At 43.2% G+C, this 17962-nt stretch overlaps 1 protein-coding gene across 3 annotated transcripts; it reads left to right on the forward strand.

Moving 5' to 3' along the window:
- Positions 1-3889: 3889 nt before the first annotated feature.
- Positions 3890-17718, forward strand: LOC105498084 (ETS variant transcription factor 3). 3 transcript variants are annotated; one of them, XM_011769927.2, is made up of 5 exons: positions 3890-4120; positions 6076-6134; positions 6735-6972; positions 8200-8315; positions 8670-9046. In XM_011769927.2, the coding sequence occupies exons 2-5, from the start codon at positions 6089-6091 to the stop codon at positions 8735-8737; spliced, it is 468 nt and encodes a 155-aa protein (XP_011768229.1). In that variant the 5' UTR covers positions 3890-4120; positions 6076-6088; the 3' UTR covers positions 8738-9046. The 3 variants fall into 3 exon arrangements, with proteins under 3 accessions (XP_011768229.1, XP_011768228.2, XP_011768227.2); XM_011769926.2 differs by lacking the exon at positions 8670-9046 and adding an exon at positions 16103-17718 and having other exon boundaries at positions 3892-4120; positions 6079-6134; XM_011769925.2 differs by lacking the exon at positions 8670-9046 and adding an exon at positions 16103-17718 and having other exon boundaries at positions 3893-4120.
- The last annotated feature ends 244 nt before the right edge of the window (positions 17719-17962 follow it).

Here is a 17962-nt window from a genome sequence, read left to right on the forward strand (position 1 = left end):
ATTGGGGAGAGTCCTTGAGTCCCCAAGTCACTGCTACATAAACAGCCAGACTCTCTGCTCCTTCTGGTTGAGCTGTAACTTTGGGCAAAGTTACTTCTGCTTTGGACTCACTTAACCTTTAGTCTGGGGATCCCCAATCATGTTACTGACATTAATTCCTCTATCCTCACAACGACCTTGAGTTGATGGGAAAAATAAACCAAAACACAAGATCTTATGAGTTACTGGAGTCCCATGTGGTAAAATGCAAATAATAAAGTTTTCTTTCTTGTAAGAATTTATCTTCACTTTACTGAAGGGGAAACTGAGTCACAAAGGGTGAGAATAAATCAATTTCATATTTGCCCTTCACTCTTTTACTTCATCGATAATGTTTCAATGTTATACTATTTTTCCTTCTGGAAATCCTTATTATGGTCATTTTCTGGATGGCGAAACTGAAGCACAGAGTGATTTACAATGTATCGCCTCAAGCTATGCTTCATAAAATAGTGCCTAGATAAGAAACTCCGGAACCTAAATTATAAAAAAGAATTTTGTCCTGAGAATTAGAGTCTTACCCAAATCTAAAACATTAAATCCCCACTCAAAGTTTGTGAAATGAGGTGAAAATTGCTGTAAAGTTTGAATTGTTGATACTAAAGAATAGTGCGAGGTCTGGGATGGCAGCAAGCGTAATCTGCATCCTTGAGCTTTGTAAAGGGATTCAGAGTTTACAAGTGCTCCACAGCTGCCATTACATTTCTGTCCTTATCAGGGACACCAGTAGCATTCCCTTTTAGAGATGAGAAGGCCGGACCTCAGAGGTCAGTGACTTGTCAGAGAATAGAGTTAGCAAAGGACAGAACTGGGACTGAAACTCAGGTCTTCTGAATCCAAGTTTAGTGAAAACAAACTGGGGGAAAGAGGTCACCAGCCTTTAACTGGGAGACTTAGTGAAGACTGAGGGAGGAGACAGAAGCTAGTCTCATCAGCATCAGCACATCAGCATACATGATAGCAGAGAAGGAAATTATCATCATTAGATATCTCAAATGATGACAGGGAACTACTCTGGGCAGTGTGGGGACCTACTGACTGTGGCTGCAACCCCTGAGGGCCTGCAATCTAAGACAAACACACTAGGAAGAACAAATACTTCTGTGACACACAGATGGTAGAACAAGACAGTCATCTACTACAAGAGTAGAGAGGAAAGCATTTACATCATATACATGTCCAGATTAGTTCAGGGTGTGGAGAATATAAATGAAAATGGGGGCAATAAAGCAGCACAAGCCAGGGAAGAAACACACACACTCACACACAACAATCCAGAAAGGGTTTTTCCGAAGAAAAATACTTTAAAAAATTATTTCCTTTCTCTTTTTTTAAGAAGCAATGAAATGGCTGTGTTGTGGTGACAGGGGAATTGAGAGCATGAGATTTAGAACAGAAACTTATCCTAGACATATGGAACAATTGTAAAGATGGGTGGGAAGAGGGTAGGAAGGTAATGTCAGTGGACAAAGACAGCTTTGAGCAAGTGGAAATTCAAGAGCGATTACAACCTGTCTTGACTTTCATGCTAAGTGTCTTAAGTGTTTCCACCCCCACGCTTTTCAGAAAGCTCATGCTCTCCCTATTTCAGGAACATGAAAAGTCTCCACGTTTTGAAAACCTGTCTGCAGCAGATGGAGAAGGCAGCAGTGCCATGGTGAAGGAAACAGTGGATAGGGGCCTTCGGTATGCTGGGCCAGAAGTCCCTAGCCATCCAAATGTCCCCAGATCCTACCACCACAGGAGAGGATCCCAGCCACAACTCATTTATTGATACCCACTAATTATTAAGGAATTTCCAGTTTCCTTCATCAAACCCAAATTCACCTCTTTGAGTTTCAGGCCAGTGATTAGATTCTTAACGTAAAAACTGTTGAGTTCTGCTGGAATATAAACATTTCTCAATATATCAATTTAGACTCCAGCCAGGTAGAGACTTGTTTATCTCTGTTAATTGTATTTACTCAAGACATCTTTTGTGACGTTAATTAGAAAGGCAGCAGCAGAGAACCCTAGGAGTCTGGCCTGAGTAAAAATATGCAGAAAGAGTCCCTATACTCCGACTCCCGGCCCTTTGTAGAGCACAGGATTCTTGGAGTCAACCGTGCTGGCTCCAACCATAACCACTTGAGCTATGAGCCAAAGATGAGCAATTTCAGACTTTCAGAAGAAACTACTCATTCCCGATCACCCTGGTTTCTGAGTTGTAACAATTACTAAGATTTGCATGGGTGGTATGGGAAATTGAGAATTCTCATAAGAATGATTCTTATGATTATTATCTTTGCCATTTTTCATCTGCCATATTTAAAATATACCATTCTCTGTTCTAACCACTCTACATGTATTAACACATCTAATAACAATCACGAGTAGATACTATAGGTATTATGTTCACATAGATGAGGAACTGACACAGAGAAGTCACTTAACTAAGGTCACAAAGCTAGTAGATGAAGGCACAAGGACTTAATTTCCATTTAGCTAAACTCCATTATTTTAAAGGAATGTTCTAGCAAACATCTGATATCTACATGTAAGTTGCTGTTCTAGGTACTATGCAGAAGATGCAAAGAATATATAGGCAGTTCCTACAAAGAGCTAATGGACTAGTTGCAGATATTGGTAACCCTCTCTATGGTGTTTAAGTTCCACTCCTTATTTTGTTCACCTACAGCGCAGGAATTTCAACTAGAAAAGATATAACAATGCTATCTTTTTCAAAAATCAGGTAAGGTAATTTTAGGCCAGAGGGAGCCAATTTACTAGTTAATTTATCAAAAGTTAGACAATGACTAGTAGCACATTCAAAATTGGAAGCAATTTTTGTAACAACTAATATTTCCAAGTCCCATGTGGCAGACATGGTGCAAAGGTCTTACTAGAGCAGAGGTACAAAACAAAGTTTTGATCCATTTGATCAAAATTGATCTTCAATTCTCCTTCAATCCCATCTCTCTTCTTCACCTCCCCCACGCTCGTATTCTAAATTCTTTAACCTTTACTGATCCTCACTCCTCCCTTTCTTCTGCCTCTGGAGTGAAACTATGCCTGGACACCACTCAGATTTACGGGGGTGGGACTGGAGATAAAGCTGAACTGCTTGAGATTCTTTATCCTTAATTAGCCTTGAAAGAAAGAAAAAAAAACATGCTTTGGACAGATATTTGTAATTGCCCGAGCAGGAACAAAAGGTAAAAGAAAAAAGGGACACGAGTTTTAATGACTTAGGGAGAGGACTTGCAAGCTGCTTAGACTGGGACGAATTAAGACTAAATGCAGTAGGGTGGGAACTAGCGGGGAAGCGGTCATGCTCCCCAGTCTTCCCGGGGAGGAAATGCCAAAGCGACGTGCTTCAGAGAAAGCTTTGCGGTTTCTTTCATACGTATATGAAAGGGCCCTTTCTTAAAGAGTAGGGAACTGCGTCTGAAGTCTGCGGGTCCTGTCTTCCCATTGTGAGGGATCCCCTCTCTGGGAGGTCGCAGGGCCCTTTTCTGGAGAAAGACTGGCCGCCTTTCTGTTGTGTGGGAGAGACTGTTTCCCGGCGCCTGGGCCTTCCTGTGGGGTCTGCAAGGTCCCCTCCCCTCGGGAAGTGAGACCCAGGGGCAGCGCCTCGCCCCGCAAATTCCGTTCTGCCTCACCGCGCGGAACTCGCGGGGGAAGCATGTACCAGACCAGCGCCCTCTCGCGCCGCGTCATCCCTCAGCGCCTGCAGGACCCTGGCCCAGCAGCGAGCCGGGCCGGCCGCCCGCCACGAGCGTGCGTAACGTGCCCCCGCAGCGTGACGCACGGGCCGCGCCGGGGCGGATGCGCGGGATGCGTGTCGGGAGGAGCGCGCAGGGGGCGGAGTGCGGGCGGAAGTCGGCGTCTGCTGAAAGGAGAAAGGAAAGGGAGACGCGGCTGGGTGCGGCGAGGTGAGGCTGGGAACCGGCGGGAGGGTGCCTCCTCCTCCCCCGCCCTTTCTGCTGAGGATGGAAGTGACGAAAGCAGCCGAGGAGGTCACTTCCTGCTGGGGTGGATGAGGAGGAGCCGGAGACGCCGCGGAGGAGACCGGACTGAAGACGGACCGTGCCGGGAAGAGGTGAGTCCCGGCCTCGCCTCGGCCGCCGGGCCGTCTGGGTCGGATCCGGGATCCCGGCGGGGATGGCGTCCCTGGGATCGGGGCCGGCCGCCGGGCCGCGTACCCACCCAGCTGGGCCTCACCCAGTACGGGGGGCGGGGGAGGGTGGGAGCCCGTGTCTGTCTGAGGGGCGACAGGGACCCAGGTCAGCGTTCATGCGGTGGCCCCGCGCAGCCCTGAGGCCACGGTTAAGGGAGGTCCAGCCCGGGAGGTGAATGGCAAGGAGGTTCTGGGGGCTGTGGAAGCCAGGACCCGGAGCTGCTGCGGGAAATCCGCAGCGCCAGACTGTGCATGCCTCACTCTTCGGGGAGTGGTCGCGATCAGAGGAAGGGCAGGGGTCCTGTGGTTTGCAGAGTTGAGAGGAGTGGCCCTGCTTGGATGAAGTGTCCTTGCAGTGAATGTGCGAAAGGCGTGCAGAGGCGCCTCAGGGCTCCTGGGAAAGGGACTTTTATGGGGAAAATTGGAGAGCTGGAGTGTCAAGAGAGGGCTTCCTTGTCAGGTCATCGTTGCAACGGGATTTGAACCCCAGAGTCGTGATGGTTGGAGGGAGTTCTGTGACAGGGTAAAAGGCCTCACGATCCGACAGCGCATCCTAGGAGTTAAGAGTCCAGGGCAGCTTCCTGGAGCAGTGGGGAAATTCGTGTTTTTCCTCCCTCATTGTCACTAAGATGGAAGAGGAAGCTCCTGCCTCAGCCCTGGTGCCTTGTTATTGTATATCTCGTGTGTGTGTGTGTGTGTGTGTGTGTGTGTGTTTTCCTTGTCTGTCTGTCTTCTCCTTCCTTTGGGGTGTTTATCTTGTCCTCGGCCGCTAGTAGTTTTGTAGACTGACACTTGCTGGTCTCCTTAATGTGTTTGGTGAGAAAAAATATTCAAAAGATCTAGAGGAATCCTAGGTTAGGTGAGATTTCCAAGATAAGGAATTTGTCCCTACCCGGGGGCCACTTAGGCACCTGCATTCTCTCCAGATTCCTGCTAATGTGGATGCTAAGGGCCTGTCATCCACCGTGGGGAACAGCGAGGGTAGATCTGCCCTCTCCTGCCTCCATGTCCCTCTGGCAGTTTCACCCCTCCCTCCTTTTTGCTAAGTGATTGACACCAGCTGCTTGCTGGGAGGAACAGGAAATTTATTGAGGAACTGTAAATCTGGATGGAATGAATTCAAATCGCAGCAAGACTCCCTCCACTCACTGGCCAGAAGGGCTTCAGAAATGCCTGCTTTTCACCCCTTGCTGTTAAATGGAGAAAATGTATAATTTTTCTCAAAGACTTTTTGGGAGTTTGTGTGTGTTTTTTGTATGGAGTAACTGTACATATGATACGTTTACTTCCTGTATCCCAGGGTATTTTTCAAGGAGGAGGGAGCAGTTTCTGGCTGGGAAGAATCTTCCTTCTCCCATCTCACATAATTCAGCAAAATAAATCAAAATCAGATGTTCATTCTTGAGTAGGAATCAGATGGATTTGGGTTTTTTTCACCCTTTAAACTGGTACATCTGGGTGAACTCAGGCTTGTGTATCTTGGCATGTGGGCTTGTCTAGTAAGAGAAGACAAACTGTTTGACTTGTTTTGGCTGCGTTTTTGGACCCATTTCACTGTACCCTCCTTTTTTATTTTTATTTTTGTACATTTGAAGGGTTGGTCAGGAGGAGGAAAGCAAATATTAAAGACAGTGTTTACACTTTGTGGTTTAAAGTCAGGTGAGAGATAATTACGGCTTTTGAAGCTGATGACCTGAGGCCCATCATTTGATAATTTGGGGAGTAGCAGTTTGGAGGTGACATGTTTGAAAGAAAGAGAGTTGCATAAGGAAAGAAGAACAGTGGAAAGGAAGTTTGGGGAAAGACTGCCAGAAAACTTTGACAGGATACTAAATAAAATAGCATCTTAGAGTAATTGTGTGGCTTGTGTCTCTCAGCAGGAGGGTGAAAATGAAAGCCGGCTGTAGCATCGTGGAAAAGCCAGAAGGAGGTGGAGGTGAGCAGAAGTTAATCATCTCTGAGGTACCTGGAAGGTCCCTCAGTGGTTCCTGTTCTCTCAACTTGAGCTATGTTCACAAATGTCAGACCATGACTGACAGCCTCTTGGCTAGGTGGATACTGGCAGGATGGTTGTAGGCTTGTTTCCTATGGATGTATATTTAACATGTCTGGTCACCACACCCATATCCCAAGCTTTAGAGTCTCTTTGCTATTAGAGACACAGTTCCAACCTTAGGGAAAAGGAATTTTCAGCTGTATTTTCCTGAAACATTAGTTTATCTTTCCTGTTTGTTCCCTTTAGCACTTTCATGTCCTCATAGAAAGTAGGTGTGAGATTTAGTAATGTATGAAATGGTAAGATTAGGACATCTGGTTGCTGCTGCCCAACTCTTACCAGATTTAATGATTGCCACAAGGATAGGTGACTTCTCTGTGCTTTCCTCTCCCCACTGTGGTTAGGCCCAGCTGACTGAGAGTACTTCCAGCATGTTTGCAAAGCACTCTAGGTTCAGAGCAGTGGAATGTGCAGTTGGGGTTGCTGGTATGTATGTACCTAGCTCTTAACTAGCTTAATCTTGACCTTCTCACATGAAAGGGTATCAGTTTCCTGATTGGGCCTACAAAACAGAGTCGTCCCCAGGCTCCCGGCAGATCCAGCTGTGGCACTTCATCCTGGAGCTGCTGCAGAAGGAAGAGTTCCGCCATGTCATCGCCTGGCAGCAGGGAGAGTACGGGGAATTTGTCATCAAGGATCCAGATGAGGTGGCCCGCCTCTGGGGCCGCAGGAAATGTAAACCACAGATGAATTATGACAAGCTGAGCCGGGCCCTCAGGTAAGGGAAAGGATTCTCAAATCTGTGTTAACAGATTGGAAGGAGGCTAAGCTGTTTAGTGAATGCTAGATAAAAGGGTATCAGGTAATAAAAGACTACACTATCTTAGTGAATAATGTGTCACTTTAAAGTGGGAGTAGAAGAGCTGTTGAATGTGAGTAGCATAGGCACAGGAGGAGAAAAGGCGTATCTTTGGTTATATGTAGGAGGGAATTCCAATGTGGCTGGCACTGGATCCTGACAGACAGCCGATTCTGCTCTGTAGTGGGCGAGAGTATATGGTGAAACATGGATTGGAGCTCATTTGTAATCCAAAGGATTAGTTTAGACTTCTCTATTAGAATCTGTCAGAATTTCTTTCTTTGGGCTCCCATGGAAGAAACTTAGAAAAGGATGAAGCAAGTTACAGGAGGAAGATTCAATGATACTGACCTATCTATTCAGGAACTATGTCTGTGAGCTCAAGTTGTCCATAGCCTGCTGCAACATGTCTAAAGATTGATCACTCTAAGTTTTCTCTGGTTCTTTTTTCCCCTTGTCAGTCTTAAATTTCATAGCCCGTTAGCCCTCAAGGGGCTAGAAGGCAGTTTATGACCTCTGCTACTGCATAGATGTAAGACTAAAGGTTCCAGATAATTGAAGTTCTCCTGACCTGAAATGTAAAATCTGTGCAGTGGCTTTGCTGTATTCTTTCACATCCCTTTGAGTCTTTGAAGGTGAAGCAGGCCACACTAGCTGCTGTTTTCCAGATCAGGGCATGCCATTGTTTGACCTGCCACCATAAAACAGTTCTACATTCCTTTGTCTATCTTTTGAGCTTAGGCCTCCAGACTAACCACATCAGGTCCGCTTAGTGACTTGTCTGCCCCCACCTGGACAAGACCAAAAAGAGAAACTAAGCAGTTAGTGACATGCAGTGCAACCGGAAGGAAGTGGACTATAAAATTGAAATTGTAGAGAGATGGAGAAGAAAATGTTTGGGGCTAGGATAGGTGTTCACAATCTTAAAGTGAAGTTGTCTTTGTAAACCTCTCGGCAAAAACTGGAGCTGAGTTGAAAATTGAGCTCTTAGGTCTCCTAGATCTACCTGGAGGGCCAGGCTGCAAAAGATTGGTAGTGATTTTTGTAATACTTAGAGCAAGAATTGTTGGTCTCAGTGGCTACCTAAATGTATTGAAAGCTGTCAGTAGCTACAAGACAAATTGACATGCATTCCTGTTTTTACAGATACTATTACAACAAGAGGATCCTTCATAAAACAAAAGGGAAAAGATTTACCTATAAATTTAATTTCAACAAACTGGTGATGCCCAACTACCCGTTCATCAACATTCGGTCAAGTGGTAAGATACAAACTCTCTTGGTAGGGAATGAATTTCGAATTGAAAAGAATTTTTAAAACTCCAAATCTAAGACATAGCATGTTTAGGAAGATTTTAGAAACACTAAAATAATGTGATCCTTTGGATTACCTCAGTGTTCTCGCTCAAGTCGTCTCACTCATAAAGAGAGTTATAGGCTGTGAGTATCAAGATAGATTTCTTTGGTTTATTTAGTTGGTTCCCTTTTCTGCATATTGTTTGTAATCTCCTAGATACTATTACACTGTCTTGTTTGGGAATGATGTTTCATAGGTTTGTGATGATCTTTAAGTTCAGGACTCAGTTTTAACACCCAGCCCAATGGTTCTTTCATAGATGGGAACCTGTTTCTACAAACACTTCCGATTTTCTGTGAAACTAGCAAGCTCTCCCTTATCAAGTGAATATCATCAAAACCACAGCATCCTTGATCAGAGAAGGGGGAGGTTCACATGTTTGCAGTGAAAAGCAGTGTCTTTGATCTGCACCAGCAAATCCTCAGAGAACAAGATTCTGGGGTTACTTGACCTTCTCTCCTGTTAAGTGCACTAGGGCTTCCCCTCCTGACTTTCCTGGTTATAGCTTTCCATCACAGCTCCCCACATTCTCTCTTGATGTTGAAAGCAGTCTCTCAAAAGACTTTGTTGTTGTGTGGTTTTTTGTTTGTGATTTTTTTCCGTATGCAAATCATACTCCTGCCCAAGAAAATACAGTAGTTCCCCTTTATCTGAGCAGTATATGTTCTAAGACCCCTAGTAGATTCTCAAACCACAGATAGTACCAAACTCCATTCTTATATATGATTTTTCTTCCCTTAACCCCGCTCGTATGTATCTGTGATAAAGTTGAATTTATAAATTAGGCACAGTAAGAGATTAATGACAATAATAAAATAGAAAAATTATAACAATATGCTGTAATAAAATTATGTGAATGTGGTCTTTCTCAAAATGTCTTTGTGTACTGTACAGACCTGTTTTCAGACCTCTTTGGGTAACTAAAACAGTGGAAAGCAAAACCTCAGATAAGAAAGGACTACTGTAGATTGTATTTAATTGTTTTCTGACCAGTCCGTCAGTAAGTACTCTGTCATTGTGGCCTTGTATGCTAAGGCAAAGAATGCTGATCATGCAGTAATACAACTTCTCAGAAAAGCTGGAAGAAACCTGAAAAATTAGTGGGGGTGTGGCTGAGAGAACATAATGTTGAGATCCATTGCAGATATGTAATTACTACACAACAAGTTAGGGCAGTTTTAGCTTGACTCTGCTATCATTACAGTTTCATCTCCTTCTGTAACCACTCCCTCCTGTCCCTGGGGCATGCATTTAAAAAAAAAAAAAAGGGGGGGTATTGGAATGCATCTCTCTAATTACAACCTGTTTTCTTTCCTTGTGCCTGAGGGAGAGGCGTTAGGAAATCAGACCTGTTCTAGCCACTCAAATCTTGCTTCCTCTATTTCTCACTCTTGCCCCTTTCTTGTATGCCTAGAGGAATTGGGAATCTAGATGTATATACCAACAATTTTAAAGAATTTGTTGGTTTTTATACCCCTTCACCCCGCTCCCAAAAAAGTGTTTCATTCATCTTGTTCTTCTGTCTTTTACCCTTTTTATCTATTGAAAATCCAGAACTTCAGCCACTTGGATAACCTGGAATGGGGCATTCATCAGCCCTGGGAAGTAATGTGGTTTTCCAGGGTAAGGAAACCTGGATCCTCACTCTGGGAAGAATCCGATCTAGAAACTTAACAGTAGTGGCCCAGCACACCTGTTCTGCCTGAAGGCAATTGAACCAACTTTGATCTTTAACCCCAGCTCAAGATCCTAATCAAAAAGCCACAAGGGGCTGGGCCAGGTGGCTCACTCCTATAGTCCCAACACTCTGGGAGGCCAAGGCCAGTGGATCACTTGAGGTCAGGAGTTCAAGACTAGCCGGGCCAACGTGGTGAAACCCCCATCTCTACTAAAAATACAAAAAATACAGGTGGCAGTCACCTATAGTCCCAGCCACTCAGGAGGCCAAGGCAGGAGAATCACTTGAACCCGGGAGGTAGAGGTTGCAGTGGGCTGAGGTCATGCCACTATACTCCAGCCTGGGCGACAGCGAGACTCGGTCTCAAAAAAGCCACAAGGAAAGCAAAACTGTGTCCATTTCGTTTAGTACATTTATCTCTACTACCTTGTTGCTCACATCCTAGATATAGACAACTCCAAAGAACTAGTGTCATTAGTTTATAAAGAACTTTTTGACCAGAAAGGCCAAATGTTGTTTAAGGTTAACTTTATGATAACAAAGGAATATAACATTTATTGAACATCTACTTTATGGAGGTACTTTTGCTTAGTAGTTTTGTGAATTATCTCATTAAACTCTTCGGCCCAGTAAGGTGAATGTCTTGATATCCACATTTTACAAACGATAAAATTAGGAAAACAACAGCAAAGTTAAAGACTGATCAGGGTAGGTTGAATAGTTATCTATTGAACAGTTTCTCAGGAAACAATTCCTGAGAGATTGAGCTATTGAAATCTAGCTCTTATTTAATAGATCATATATTCCTCCTCTAGATTGTGATTCATTTGTTCAACAGATAATGGGAGTTCTTTACCTCAAGGAACTTAGAATTTAGCAGGAGAGATAAGATATGCCGGGTTTAATGCAATGTGAAATGTGATAAGTACTCTAAATAGAGCTGTGTGGATTTAGATCCTGGAGGCCAGTGAGATCATGTCTACGAGGTGGGTTGATAACAGCTGGGGTATTCTGGTCTGTGTATTTTATCATGAAAAGCATCCTATATAATACATTATTAAAATATTTTCTTATATTTGCATAAGAAACATTGGAAAGATACAGAAGATACTGTCAGGATCGGGGCAGGACAGACCAGTTAGGGATGGACTTGATACCTCTCAGTCTATGCCTCTCTACTCCCACCAACCCCAGTTTTGTTTTTTTTTTATTTCGGAAAACTCCAAATCTATAGGAATATTGGAAAAAGGACAGTAAACACCCATATATCCTTTGTCTAGTTTCACTAATGGTTAATATTGTAGCCACATTTGCTTTATCTCTTTCTATTTATATATACTTTTTAAATCTTTTGAGATTAAGTTGCAGACATCATGACATTTCGTCCCTGTGTACTTCAGCTTGTATTTCCCAGGAACAAGGACATTCTCCTCCGTAACCACAATAACATTACCACACCCAGGATGTTTAACATTGATATAATGCTGTTATCTAATACATAGTCCATATTTGAATGATAGTTGTCTTTTTATGGTTTAATTTTTGTACCATGATTATCTAATAAAAAAATTATTTTAACAATGACATGCAATTTGCTATGCTTGGTACTATTCTAAGAGCTTTACAAATATTAACTCTTAATCCTCATAACAATAGGCCCTGTTCTGACCTATTTTACAGGTAAGGAAACTGAGACACAGAGAGGTAAGCTGTCCAGAGGCACATAACTAGTAAGTGGTAGGACCAAGATTTGAACCTAGGCGAAGACCTTATGAATTCCATTTTGCCAGAGGGGGTCAAAGATTCCAGTGTGCTACTTGTACTAAGCTACAAGGTAGAAGGTACCAGAACTGAGATTCAGAGCCAGTTTTTTTCAACCGCAGTACTTGAATTTCATGGTGACTTCATGGAGGTGGTCTTATAAAGCAATGGTATTCAAACTTTCTTTTTTAGCAGCAAACTTTCTTTCTAAGCAAAACCTTAGGTTTGATATATCAACATATAAAAGTAGGGCTACTCCAGTTAATCAGAGGTAAGGGTTCCAGAATGCTACCTTCCCAGTATTGCTTCTAGTCTCACCTCCCATTACGCCACCTAAATGCATTAGGAAAATACTGCTTATTATGTCTCCTTTGCAGTATACCTTAACATAGGTAAAGACTGAGATTCCTCCAGTTTATTATTGTTATTATTATTTTAATAAAAAACTAGATTTTGGGCCAGGCACGGTGGCTCACGCCTGTAATCCCTGCACTTTGGAGGCAGAGGTGGGCGGATCACGAGGTCAGGTGTTCGAGACCAGCCTGACCAATATGGTGAAACCCCATCTCTACTAAAAATACAAAAACCGGCCAGTCACGGTGGCGCGCACCTGTAGTCCCACCTACTTGGGAGGCTGAGGCAGAAGAATTGCTTGAACCTGGGAGTTGGAGGTTGCAGTGAGCCAAGATTGCCCCACTGCACTCCAGCCTGGGTGACAGAGCAAGATTCTGTCTCAAAAAAACAAAACAACGAAAAAAAACTGGATTGAATCAAGCATTTCTAAATTGCTTAGGAGACAGGACCTTTCCCTGCACATTGGAAAGATACAGAAGATACTGTCAGGATCGGGGCAGGACAGACTTCATTCTTCTGAGTACATAGAAGTGGCTTTTTGCTTTTGAGTAGATGTACTCTTAATTAAAAGTCAAGATCCAAAAGAATCAAAAAGGGTAGAATTGTAGCCACCATAATTGGCTAATAGAAGCACACATTTGGCCTGGGACCCTCTTGGCTGTACTCAAATCATTTGCAAGGTCATCCCTTTGTTATTCCTAATTTTAAGATGAAATCAGTGGCTTTTTTTTTTTTTTTTCAATCTGTGATTTTGTTTTTAATTATCTTAAGTTTTATAATCATGCATAATTTTTAAATTTGTGTATATTTCCTCTACTTAATTCCTTTTAAGTTGGCAAAAGCACCATTTCCAATCACAAATACATAGCAGTTCTACAGTATTATGTTTCTGAATGGCTGCTTAAAGACAATCCCAAATTATAACTTAGTCTGAATTAGATAGTAAAGAATTAATAAGCATCTGATCCTATAGAATACCTATAAAATGTGAGAAATGTTAAATCTTTATTTGATATTACACATAAACCCACTAAAATGCCTTTCAATAAGTAAAAGGAATCATTTTAGATACAGAGAATTCTAATTAGATTGGCTATTGTTAAGGCCAAAAATATAAAGTAGACATTGCTACCTTATATTCATCCCTTGCCTTTAAGAGGCAAATGAACATAAAACACTGGTGAATCTTGCTTGGTTCTGAGACAGTGAAGGAATTTCCCCAGTATTTGAATACATTCACATAACCAGTTATGTAAATCTAAATATAAAACCCATTCTCCAATAGGTTCTAAGATGGCATTCATCATCTTTGTGAAAAGTTGAACATTACTAATGAAGTCCAGTCATATATTTAGAAGGGGTAAACAGTGATAGAGAGCATTTACTAAATCGGAATTACTATTAAAATTCCAAAAGCCAAACATACTCATCTAACCTCAAATCAGTCTTAATTAAATCAAGACTGCCCAACAAAAATAATTCTGTCAGTCATTCATGATGTGGATTCTGGTTTTTGAGATCTGTTAAATTATGGTACACATAAAAAAGTCATGAGGCTTCTGTTTTGTAATAAATAACGGCAGTGTCCCGTTATTACCCATTAGTAGCTTTTTTGAGATAAGCTATCAAGTCTACCCTTTTCTGCCTCTTCTTAATGTTGGCAAAGATCATTTTTGTTGCAGGGATGTACTTTTTGGCATTCTCCAAATACTCCATCAGTGTTCTTATTGGCATCTGTGTAAGAGAATCCAGTGGCCTGGCCTGTCTTCCACCCAAAGAGACACGGAGATTAGGCCCAGTCTCGTGCTTGCCTCTCTTTTCCACAGTGTGACATTGGGCACGCTTCTGAACACAAATCTTCTTGCCTTTCTCAACATCACCCGTATTTAATTCTCTCTTTCATCACTGACACTATGAGGGTTCCTGCTAGGAAGCCAGACATCCTGCCCTCTCAGTCAGATGCTTAAAAAAAAAAAAAAAAAAAAAAAGGCCTGCAGAACAGTTTTCTGTGGAACATTAGTTTGGGAAATGAGACTCTGTCATAGTGTTATTCAGTCACATGTACCTAGAAAGCTACAGTCTTACAAATACCAGCAGACTCCAGAGTATGCTAGACCAAGAGGAGAAGGCACCAGCTGATGGGAAGCAATTCCTAACCATACCATATCTGTGTGCCTTTTTTGTTTCCATTTCTAGATCACTATATTTTGCTTAAAATTTTGGGGTTTTTTTCTATTTTTTTCTTCTCCCTTTTTCCTTCTTCCTTATTCATCTTTGCCTCAGAACCCTGCTGATGTTGTTTTAGAAGCTGCTGACACTTCCCAGGAACCCACAGGTTCCTGAGGCCTCAGATGGCATACCTTTTTCATGTGTCATCAGGAGGACCACTGAGGGAAGTTGAGAACCATGAGCCACTAAAGTTGACATGGGCTGGGCACAGTGGCTCACAGCTGTAATCCCAGCACTTTGGGAGGCTGAAGTGAGTGGATCATTTGAGGCCGGGAGTTTGAGATCAGCCTGGCCAACATGGTGAAACCCGGTCTTTACTAAAAACAACAATAATTAGCTGGGCATGGTGGCCCATGCCTGTAATCCCAGCTGCTCCAGAGGCTGAGGCACGAGAATCACTTGAACCCAGGAGGTGGAGGTTGCATTGAGCCAAGATGGTGCCAGTGCACTCCAACCTGGGCAACAGAGCGAAATCCTGTCTCAAAAAAAAGAGAAGAAAAAAAAAATTAGACATAAATAGCACAGTGTATGTTATCACTTAGAGCTTTACATTTTAGTAAGCAGACTTGGAAGAAGGAATAGTAGGTCCTGGATTTTCTCCCAGCCTCTTTAATGTTTAAAAGCAGGTTGCAAATGGAGATCATTCAGTAGAATTTGTTAGAGGAATGTGGATTCGGAGAGATTGAAAAATATTTGAATCTCTGTGAAGTAGTGATTGTATATCAGGAATGATAAAACACTTGGCAATAAGAACTTACCTTAACAAATGTTTAGCCTTTTTAAAAATTAAGCTGTTTTTACTAAAATATGGTCTGTGTATGTCAGGTACAGGGTCTTTGAGTTTTTAAGGCATTACTTTACATGCATGTCATTTCCAGTTTTGTTTGGTTTGCTTGCTTTTTATATGTGGCCAAGCGGTGTATCCAGGAATGGGGCCTTGGCCCAAGCAGAGCTTCTTTGAAGGTACAGTCAGCCAGAGCAGCTCTGTCCCCTCCCCACATCCCATCTTGAAATATATCTTTATTCCAACAAGGAAAAATGTGATAGCATGTGAGTAGTCTAGGCAGTGAGTAAACATCAGAAGTCCTCTTGTAGCGAGTATCTATATGTTGTTATTATTTTCTATCTTAAATGTTCTTGAATGTTTATATTTCAGTAAACCTCTACCTCGTCACACACACACACGAATATATATATATGGCCAAAATTACGGAAATAAGAAAAGACTATTTGCAGAGCTAAAAGTTGAAACAGGTAATATATACACAATATTTAGAGTTGCAGAGAAGGCTGTTGTACCCATTCATTCCTTCCACTTAATATTTATTGTGTACTTCTTAATTGTTAAGTCCCGAACTGCGAGGTGTACAGTTGTGAACAATAGGAAGTCCCTGCCATGTGGAATTTAGGTTTTAGAATATGGATAAGCAATTACAATGTTTTTGACAGTAAGGAGTACTGTGAAGACAGTAAAGAGCCTAGAAAAGGATGACAAATTTAGTAGAAGCAGCTGAATAGTAGTTACTAGGAAGTTGGAGAACTATGGGATTCAGTCCAGTTGGAATGATTGTTTCCTATTACTACTAAATATTTTGCACTTAGTTAGCGTAAGTGATGATAATGAATGAGCAGTCCTCTGATGGAGGCTTTTGTATTTTCCACCATCACAGGTGTGGTTCCTCAGAGTGCGCCACCAGTGCCAACAGCCTCTTCCCGGTTCCATTTCCCACCTCTGGACACCCATTCTCCAACCAGTGATGTGCAGCCGGGACGGTTCTCTGCTAGCTCCCTAACTGCTTCTGGCCAGGAGTCCAGTAATGGTACTGATAGAAAGGCTGAGCTTTCCGAGCTGGAGGATGGCTCAGCTGCTGACTGGCGCCGGGCTGTGGATCCCATGTCCTCCAGGAATGCCATTGGCGGAGGAGGGATTGGCCATCAGAAACGCAAGCCTGACATAATGCTTCCTCTGTTTGCTAGGCCAGGGATGTACCCTGACCCCCACAGTCCCTTCGCTGTCTCTCCAATCCCTGGCCGCGGAGGTGTCCTTAATGTCCCCATTTCACCAGCCCTCTCCCTGACTCCCACCATCTTCTCCTATAGCCCATCACCAGGCCTGAGTCCTTTCACCAGCAGCAGCTGCTTCTCCTTCAACCCTGAGGAAATGAAACACTACCTTCATTCTCAAGCTTGTTCTGTGTTCAACTACCATCTGAGTCCTCGGACTTTTCCCCGTTACCCGGGGCTCATGGTTCCACCACTGCAGTGCCAGATGCATCCTGAGGAGTCAACTCAGTTCTCCATCAAGCTGCAGCCCCCACCAGTTGGGCGGAAGAACCGGGAGAGGGTTGAGAGCAGCGAGGAGTCAGCACCAGTCACCGCACCCACCATGGCTTCTATTCCCCCAAGAATCAAGGTGGAACCTGCCTCTGAAAAGGATCCTGAGAGCCTCAGGCAGTCAGCACGAGGGAAGGAGGAGCACACTCAAGAAGAGGGCACTGTGCCAAGCAGGACCGTTGAGGAAGAAAAAGGCACCATCTTTGCCCGTCCTGCACCACCCATCTGGCCCTCTGTGCCCATTAGCACCCCAGGTGAAGAACTTCTGGAGGTGACTGAAGATGGTGAGGACAGGCCTGGCAAAGAGCCCAGTGCACCTGAGAAGAAAGAAGATGCCCTGATGCCCCCCAAGCTTCGGTTGAAGCGGCGCTGGAATGATGACCCTGAAGCCCGGGAGCTGAGCAAGAGTGGCAAGTTCCTCTGGAATGGGTCAGGACCCCAGGGCTTGGCAACAGCAGCAGCTGATGCTTAGAACTGGAAGTGGATTAGGAGCTGTTTATACTATAATCAAATACATACATGTATTTATGTAGCAAGAGTTCAGGGTAGGGGGGAGGGAGTTAAACTGGTTTGATCATTCTGGGGGCATAGACTTGTATTTTTATGTTTTGGGGATGGGATGGGGTTATCTTCTGTTGTAAATTAGGTGGGATATGAACACACTTATTTTCCTGGTGAGTAGGACACAGGGAGGGTATTGAACTCAAAGGAGAAGGAGCCTCTATTTCCTGTTGAGGCTTACACTTTCTGACAAGGAAACTCCCAAAAGGCCAAGATACTTTTTGGTCCCATGATAGTTCAGGTTCCAGACTTCTTTCTTTTCTATTGTATTTATATGTGGAAAGCCATTAATGAATTTATTTTGCTCCAAGAGATATACATAAAAGGGAAAAGGGCATGGTTGGGAGGTTGGGCAGTAAGACACCATTAATACTAAGTATTTTGCCTGAAATGCTTCTTTATATTATTTCAGGGGAGGAATAAGATAATCTCAGACTTACTGGGGTGGGGCTTGGGGAATGTTCAGATGTTACTCTTTTTCTTCTTCCCTTTTTTGTTTTTTTGGATTGGTGGTGGTTGGCTTTTTTTTCTTTTCCTTTTTAAAGAAAATGTTTTCAGGAAACATGAACAAACGTACTGCCAGTTATAGTGGGACTGGGAAGGCACAGGAGCTGGCAGCCTCTCAGCTGCATAGT

This window comes from Macaca nemestrina, chromosome 1 (assembly GCF_043159975.1).
Source record: "Macaca nemestrina isolate mMacNem1 chromosome 1, mMacNem.hap1, whole genome shotgun sequence".
In the NCBI taxonomy this organism is placed as follows: domain Eukaryota; kingdom Metazoa; phylum Chordata; class Mammalia; order Primates; family Cercopithecidae; genus Macaca; species Macaca nemestrina.